The sequence below is a fragment of the Simochromis diagramma genome, unplaced genomic scaffold, assembly GCF_900408965.1.
Source record: "Simochromis diagramma unplaced genomic scaffold, fSimDia1.1 OVJJ01000659.1, whole genome shotgun sequence".
Taxonomy (NCBI): domain Eukaryota; kingdom Metazoa; phylum Chordata; class Actinopteri; order Cichliformes; family Cichlidae; genus Simochromis; species Simochromis diagramma.
In genome coordinates this window covers 1-8,905 of record NW_024387441.1, presented here as the reverse complement: position 1 = coordinate 8,905, position 8,905 = coordinate 1, and the positions used below count along the sequence as shown (strand labels likewise).

Here is an 8,905-nt window from a genome sequence, read left to right as displayed (position 1 = left end):
TGGTGACACTTTTTCTTAAAAAGAATTTCAGCTTAAGCAATCTTCTTTCAATCCTACCTACATACAGGTGTTTCTACATAACATGCAACAGAGAGGTCAGCTTAAAAAAAGTTGTATCTATCAGCTATAAATGTTTTCTATAGGGCACTAAATTTGTCGCTGTAGTCATGATTTTAGATTTTTGTAATATGGCAAAAGAAACTAAATGATTGAAAAAACTATTCTTAATCTGTTATGAATACTGTTTGACGCGTACTTCACCATATTTATGTAAACCTATTCAATTGTTTTTTAAGACTGAAACTAGAACAAAAGCTAGCTAAGCCTGCAGAGGACAAATTTTCTTGGTATTAGAGTTTAAATTCAGTGCTGTTTAGGGTAGGTTTAGTGTAGCATTCATTAGCGTATCAACACACTGAATTTCAACATTTCAGCACAGCTATATGGAAGTATAATCCAGTCAATGACATAAAGAGATAGAATAGGAATTTTCTTCTTGCTGTAGAGAAATGTGTAAGAATGAATGTGAGAAAAACAATGTCTTTAAGTATATGAAGAAATAATAAAACAATAACAGGACCTTCCAAAACTCTATTTCGCTGTTGACCTATATAAGTTATACTATTATATATTGTACATTATATAGTCAATGTAGCCACTGTATCGTTTCATCTTGTTTTTGCACAACTCTTCTGTGAAGCTCGAACAGAATTTCACTCACATGTTCTGTACATGTACCTGCACATGTGTGTGCCATAAAAGTGATTTGATTTGATTTGATTTGATTTGAGTTAGTAGATTCTTATATAAGACACTTTGGGAAACCTACAGTAATATTTCTAAACCTATTTTATCCATATTCCCTCTTTACAGTATAAACTATAATATATTATGTTTTATTGAGTGCTGCAAAATTTAAATAGTGCCTTATTTCAGGAGCACTGGTTAGTGTTGCCTTTTGTCAGACTCGTCAGTACTACTTTGTGAGCACCTCAAAGACATGGACAGATGCACAGAGTCACTGCAGAAATGTCTACACTGACCTGGCAACCATAGAAAACACAGCTGATCTTTATGCTGTCACAAGTACTGCATCAAACACAGGTGAGTTCTTGATATTGGAAATATAAATCATACATAACAAACTGTAGAAATATATACAATTACACTCTGTTTATAGTAACCATTGTCCTTAATGTAAATATGTAATAAAAAAAATTGTCTATGTTTCTGTTCTGTGTCCTGTGTACTGTTTGTTTGTATAAGTTGACAAAAAACAAATTCTTGAGAAACCTTAAAGGAATACAGAAAACAACAATTTGCATCTTTTTAAACAGGTAAGGCATGGATAGGTCTCCATGATGACCTGCAGAACAGTTGGAGATGGTCCCTAAATGACAGCAGCTTCTATGGCGTGGGAGAGGCAGCATTTAGAAACTGGTATCCCTGGTTCGCCCAACAATCTTAATGGACAGAAACAGTGCTGTGTGGCACTTTTAAGTGGGAGTCTATACAGTGATAGATGGGATGACCGTGATTGTGGTGATAAATACTTCTTTGTGTGCTATAATGGTGAGTTTACATGGAGTAAGAATTAACAATGTGTCAAATATTTCTCCTAAATCATTTCGACCTACTCAGTCTAGATCAGGGGTGGGGAGCTCCAGCCTCAAGGGCCGGTGTCCTGCAGGTTTTAGATATCACCCTGGATCAAATGATTAGTTCATTACCAGGCCTCTGGAGAACTTGAAGACATGTTAAGGAGGTCATTTAGCCATTTGAATCAGCTGTTTTGGATAAAGGACACATCTAAAACCTACAGGACACCGACCCTTGAGGCCTGGAGTTCCCCACCCCTGATCTAGATCATAAATCTACTATTAGGTCTCACTTTTCATTTCCTGAACTTCGCACACATTTTATAAAAACTATTTCATCAGCTAGTCCAACCTATCAGTCTACTGGTTCATTATTTCTGTATATTTGCAGGTACAATAAATGGTGAAGCATCCTTTGTTAAGGTCGACATTGCTGTAAATTGGACTGATGCTCAGAGTTTCTGCAGAAAGAATTATGTTGATCTAGCCAGGTATAGTATCCACTAAAGAAGACTTTAAGGCACAAGTTACCTTTTTCTGTTCTGGCAATTTTTTCCCAATGAAATTTGAAATTACAAGACACATTCCCTGATTTTACAACAGCCTTTGCTTTCATATTTTAAATGAAAATTGGTTTAAAGTCATAGAAAATTTTAAAAGTGTTTGCTTTATATACAATTTCAATTCCTCTGTTGATTGAGAGTTATTGCCACTGTCTTTGAAAATTTGAAGAAGAAAAAAAGAGAGAGAGAGAGAGATTTTTCCTCTGTATTCAAAATCCAACTCTTCTTCTTTCAGTGTAAGAAATCAGACAGAAAGTCAAAAGATCGCGGTCCTAGCAAAAGGAGTTTTTGTGTGGATCGGTCTCTATCGGCAAAAGGTGTGGTCTGATGGGACTGACTATCTATTTCAATACTGGGCCACTGGGCAACCAGACTCTGGAAATGAGCAGTGTGTTGCTGCAGATTTCAGTGACTCAGGACGATGGTCGGATGAATTGTGTTCCAAGAACTTTCCATCCATCTGTTTTACTACAAGTAATAGATCTAATTTCTACTCTCACATACTTAACAGATGGAAAAGCCTGCATCGAATAAACATATTTCTATTAAGGCAATTTATTTGTTACTGAATATTAATACTAAAACCAGCACTTTGGTTTAGGAATTAGTAGTGTATGAGTAGTCCTTTAAGATCAAAGTGAGAGTACATGTTGTTTTCAGCCCAGCTAAATGCAATTCAAATCTACTGATCACAAAACTATATAAAAGACATTTCAGGGTTTTTTATGTCATTTCTGTCATTTACAGTAAACTTCAGATCAACGGCCCATAATGAGAGCAGCATCACTCTGCAGTGGAATAAAGTCAACAACAATGTCAACTTTATTTTCCAGTTTAATAGTACAGAGGCAAACATCAGTGCACCAGCTGGAAATGGACCAGTAAATCACACAGTCTCGTCTCTCACTGCTGGAACTAAATACATATTCACTCTCTACTCTGTGTTGGAGAGTATCAAAAGCAGTGGAGTCAGCATTACTGCATTTACCAGTAAGATAACAAATATTTTCCTCACTGTATAACTACTGCCCGTCACCCCTCCCAGGGTAAGGTCCATCTCCAGAGATTTCTCTCCTGAACCATTCTTTCTAGTTGGCTCTGGGTGTAGTCCATCTTATTTACTTCTGCCTCGAGGTCTCGTCGCCAGGTGTTTCTTGGGCAGCCTCTCTTTTCCTTGCCTTCAGGGATCCACCTGAGAGCCTGCCTGGGATGTTGGTTGGCGGTTTATGTAAAGTATGCCCTACCCAGCACCATCTTTTCTTCCTGATTTCTTCCTCTACTGGAAGTTGACAAGTTCTTTCCCATAAGATGATATTTCTGAGTGTGTGTGCCAGCGAATGTGGAGGATCTGTCTGAGACAGCTGATAAGGAATTTCTGGGGGGATTCCAAATCTATGTCTTTCAGAATGTATATTGCATAAAATTTTGTCATAATCTGCAAAAAATCAGCTACAAGCAGCTTGAGAAGCTCAAGCTATTGCTAATACAAACACAGATATGACAATGCCTACCTGCCTTGTTTTAGTGGTTCCTTTATCAAGTGGAATTATTCAGCTTCCAGGGACAATAGCTGACTATGGCCACAAGATGGCAGTAATGTTAAGTCCCTGTCACAATAGGCACCTGCTGTAAAACATGCAGAGTCATCTGCTGTGGACGCATTTCTTCTCAACTACTTAAAACATAGTTTCGCAATTGGTCCTCCTAATTCTTCTTTGGGAATTTTTGTGTCCAGATGTTTTGATTCATTTACCTGAAATAGATAATAGACCCAACGCAACTAAGGATACATTTAGCTCCTCCAAATCTGTTTAAATATTGTACTACACTGTTTTGTAAACTGCTCTAAAGCCTCTCTTTATTTAAAAAAGAGGCTTGCAGTATTGTCTTCATAACAGAAGCCACTCAGACCAGTAAATTATATTTAAATTACAAAACTGCTATTGTTTTCTGGTCATTGGTCAGTTCTTTATTTTTCTTGAATTTTCTCTCGCAACTCCATTCTCTTTTACTTTTAAATTTAAAAATAGTAAAGCTCAAGGATGGTGAAAGAAAGATAAGCATCTAATAATATTGAGTGGTACCGGATTTTTTTATTTTTATTTTTTGAAATATTTCGTTAATACAAAGAAGTGATACTACAATCTAAAGATACACTACACATAAAACTATATTATTGGGAAAATTGTTCTTAAACCATCAAAGCAAATCTGCCTACTGCAGAAAAATGTTCCACAGTGTTTATTCATCAACATCACTGTTGCTAAGCTCATATCAAGGACTATTTGATCCGTTTCATCTACAGTGATGCAACATTCATCCAAATTTCCACTTATCTCTCAAAGGGCATTTAAAGTTAATGTTACGCACATATGGGAAAGGGCAAACACAGAGAACAGGCAAAAAACAATTTAGAATAAACATCATGGATATCTTTTTATTTTTGTATTCTAATATTCTAGTATTTCAATATCTAATGAGAAGTTAATTGATTTAAAAGAAACGCTTAGTTGGTTGTTTTTTTTCGGTCTCAGTTCCTCCAAAGGCAGAAACCTTCAGGTCATTAGGACAAAATGAAACCAGCATCACTCTGCAGTGGAATAAAGTCAACAACAATGTCAGCTTTGTTCTCCAGTTTAATGGTACAGAGACAAAAATCAGTGCACCAGCTGGAAATGGACCAGTGAATCACACAGTCTCATCTCTCACTGCTGGAACTCAATACACATTCACTCTCTACTCTGTGTTTGAGAACGTCAGAAGCAGTGGAGTCAGCATTACTGCAGTCACTGGTGAGTTAATCAATTGATTTAAACTGCAATAAAAAAATTTCACAAACTACTGATAATAATTCAAGAGTCTAATTTTCTATTGTTTTTAACTAGTGAGAAATCAATTTTGAAGAATTTTTGAAACTTACTTTATTTTCTCATTTTTTCATTTAGCCCCTTCAAATGCACAAAACCTCATATCATCAGGACAAAATGAAACCAGCATCACTCTGCAGTGGAATAAAGTCAACAACAATGTCAGCTTTGTTCTCCAGTTTAATGGTACAGAGACAAACATCAGTGCACCAGCTGGAAATGGACCAGTAAATCACACAGTCTCATCTCTCACTGCTGGAACTCAATACACATTCACTCTCTACTCTGTGTTTGAGAACGTCAGAAGCAGTGGAGTCAGCATTACTGCAGTCACTGGTGAGTTAATGAATTAATTTAAACTGCATTACAATGTTATCACATATTATTGAATTAAATCAACAATAACATTATTTGTGTTGTTAAGTAGCAAGAAATCAATTTTGAAGAATTTTTGAACTTACTTTATTTTTCTCATTTTTCCATTTAGCTCCTTCAAATGCACAAAACCTCATATCATCAGGACAAAATGAAACCAGCATCACTCTGCAGTGGAAACAAGTCAACAACAATGTCAGCTTTGTTCTCCATTTTAATGGTACAGAGACAAGCATCAGTGCACCAGCTGGAAATGGACCAGTAACTCACACTGTCTCATCTCTCACTGCTGGAACTCAATACACATTCACTCTCTACTCTGTGTTTGAGAACATCAGAAGCAGTGGAGTCAGCATTACTGCAGTCACTGGTGAGTAAATCAATTGATTTGAACTGGAATACAATGTTTTCACAAACTACTGATAATAATTCAACAGTATAATTTTTTTACTCTTTTTAACTAGTGAGAAATCAATTTTGAAGAATTTTTGAAACTTACTTTATTTTCTCATTTTTCCATTTAGCTCCTTCAAATGCACAAAACCTCATATCATCAGGACAAAATGAAACCAGCATCACTCTGCAGTGGAATAAAGTCAACAACAATGTCAGCTTTGTTCTCCAGTTTAATGGTACAGAGACAAGCATCAGTGCACCAGCTGGAAATGGACCAGTAATTCACACTGTCTCATCTCTCACTGCTGGAACTCAATACACATTCACTCTCTACTCTGTGTTTGAGAACATCAGAAGCAGTGGAGTCAGCATTACTGCAGTCACTGGTAAGTTAATATGTTTCAAAAATAGGGTTAGGGACACTACAGTAGTGAAGCAAAAAGCTCTCGTCTACCTCTGAGGACAATTGCTGTGATTTTGCAGATCATAATATATGCTTTTGTATGATTAAGTTTTTGTAATTCAGTATTTCTTGACGTACTTGGTAACAGGTACAATCAGCAATCACTCAAACTGAATTAAATGTAGGATAAATTAAAGGAAAATTACTATTTTTGTGGGTTTTAATTTCCTTTCTGTAACACTTCTTCCTTCAGCCGCTCATCCGTATCTTTAACCATCCTTATCCTTTAGTATTGTTCTTTTGATTTTTCATTTGATTCATTAATGCAATGCAATGTTGGATTTACACTATGAAGACATGTCAAAGAAATATTTATTTAATTTTAAATGTTTATTTTTTTCTTTATTTTTCTTTGTGAACACACAATAAACTCTGCTTTCTACAAAGGACCTAGTAAGTGTTTATATTTTTTGTTATTATTTTGTATTATATTTAGTTTTTATTAAAAAATATTTGTGTCTGATGAGATGAATTTCATATTTTTATCCAGTGCTTAATTTACTTCATTATGTGTCATGTGTTTGGATTCATTTGGCCAGATTTTAAACACTAGGAATTAGTTTAAATTTAATCCTAATATTGATCCTAATATTAAAATGAAAGAAGACACTGTTATGTAGAAAATGTCATAATAAAATGTCAGATAAAAATGTTCTCGGTAAACAAAGAGGCATTTGAATACTAGAAATTTTTCTCCAAATTTCTTCTAAATAAATTTTTCATAAATAATAATATCTGTAACATCAAATTGGAATGGGTTATGTAGGTATAGTATAGCTTTTGTGTACTGTAATGAAGTCACACTGACTATTTCATGTTATTATTTCAAGTAACTTGTTTTTATTTATGTGAACAGATTATGTTGTTGGAATGAAGATCAAATTAAGGTCATTTGTTCAGCTGTCAGACTTGGATATACAGGATAAGATGAAGGAGGTGAGATTTCCCTGTGTTTGATTTTCTTTTTTATCAGCTTCCTAAAATTTACTTTTAAGTAGTCTTTAGAATTTTTTGTCTAGTGGTAACATTAACATTTTCTCTATTATGTGCGTGGGTGACGTTTTTTGTTGTTGTTGTCCCAATCTAGTTTTTCAGACAATATGGATTATTGCCACAGTTTTCATTCCTCAAGGTTAAGCCTGTTCAGCCATGACACCAGAGGAGAAGATATGAGATTATGAGAAAGTGACTGGATCTGTACTGTTATAGAAAATTATATTTTTAATTACTTTCCCTAAACAGAATCAAAAATAAATAAATAAATTCTTTTGTGGGGGTATAACTGGGAAAGAGCATTGTACATCTTTATCTTTTGTACCTTAACAGTAAAAAGGGTCATGATTTAGATGTGTCACCACTTTGCCATTGTCTATTAAATTGGTTGGGAATTTGGTTATAAGCTTCACTGTTCTCTATGGTCTGAGAGAGTACAAGCAGAGCTCTATCTTATTTAACCTGAGCCAAAGGGAAATATACAAATAGATCCAGGCTAGTTATGAAAGAACCTGCAATCCATCCACACCAAAATATTTGCCAAAGATGGGTCTGTTTTACTTACTTTTATCTTAAATTTTATTCTGATCTATGGGAAACCTCTTTTAAAATTATAAGTAAGCACTGTTAAACAACAGCAAAAGACTGAAAGATGAGCCATCTGAAATGTAGTCGTTCCTTGGACTACAAGATTCAAGATTCTTTATTTGCCACATGCATAGTTATACGAGTACAACACGCAGTGAATGTGCCCTGAAGCACTCCTAGACTGTGCAAAAAGAGAACATTATATACAGTAAGTGAATATGTACAATAAAGGATAAAGTTTTAAAAACTTTGCACCGGATAAATTAATACACTGTGCCTTTCTAAACTTTTCACTCATGGATTGTGCACTGATCATCCTCGTGCTCAAAGGTCAGTTGTCTTTCATTTCTACCTGGCTACATCTGGGAAAATGGTTTATGTTTCAGACATTTAATTCAGTCCTGTTTAAGGGTAGTTTTAGTGAAGCATTCATTGTTTGTATGTTGCACAATTCTGTGAAAGCATAATATGGTCAATTATCAGTCAACACAGAATTGATTAGGAGACAGACTTGTCCTTTTTGGTGTAAGTACATGTGTAAATGTGTAAATATGTAAGAAAACTTTGACAAGTGTAAATAATCACAATAATCAGTAAATATCTCCTTACAAAACTGCAGTATACAGTTGGTGTAATCAGATCCAGAAGATTGGGTCTAAAAACGTAACTGTTGGAAATTCCAGCAGAGGCACCAGAGGGATCAGCCGCTGCCCAAATTGTGACAATACAAATTGGTCTTGTATTTTTTTTTTCCTCTCTATAGCTTTTTTCTCTGCAAAGTTTTTGATTTCCACTCAACACAGAATACAGAGAAAGCGCATATTCAAGCCTGGGTGCTCCCATTCCCTTTCCAACCTTTCTCGTCATAAAGATCAGCTCAAGGTAGGTTAATTAGATAAATATAATTCAAGTGATTGAGTATAAATCTACATTAGTGTGAATTGCTCTTACAGGTTACACCCCTGGCTTCCAAACCAATAAATTTAACCCAGCTGTTTACCAAGTCCACTAATCTGCAGAGGACCGACAGGTGTAGGCTGTAGTTTAGGACAACAGGCTTGC

At 35.2% G+C, this 8,905-nt stretch overlaps 1 protein-coding gene across 1 annotated transcript; it reads left to right on the top strand.

The window, feature by feature from the left end:
* Positions 1-1,392: 1,392 nt before the first annotated feature.
* LOC120722528 (receptor-type tyrosine-protein phosphatase H-like) lies at positions 1,393-7,480 on the top strand. Its single transcript, XM_040013540.1, has 11 exons — positions 1,393-1,572; positions 1,990-2,089; positions 2,397-2,635; positions 2,909-3,151; positions 4,696-4,953; positions 5,107-5,364; positions 5,516-5,773; positions 5,928-6,185; positions 6,650-6,655; positions 7,119-7,198; positions 7,350-7,480. The coding sequence occupies exons 1-11, from the start codon at positions 1,395-1,397 to the stop codon at positions 7,413-7,415; spliced, it is 1,944 nt and encodes a 647-aa protein (XP_039869474.1). The 5' UTR covers positions 1,393-1,394; the 3' UTR covers positions 7,416-7,480.
* Positions 7,481-8,905: the final 1,425 nt, after the last annotated feature.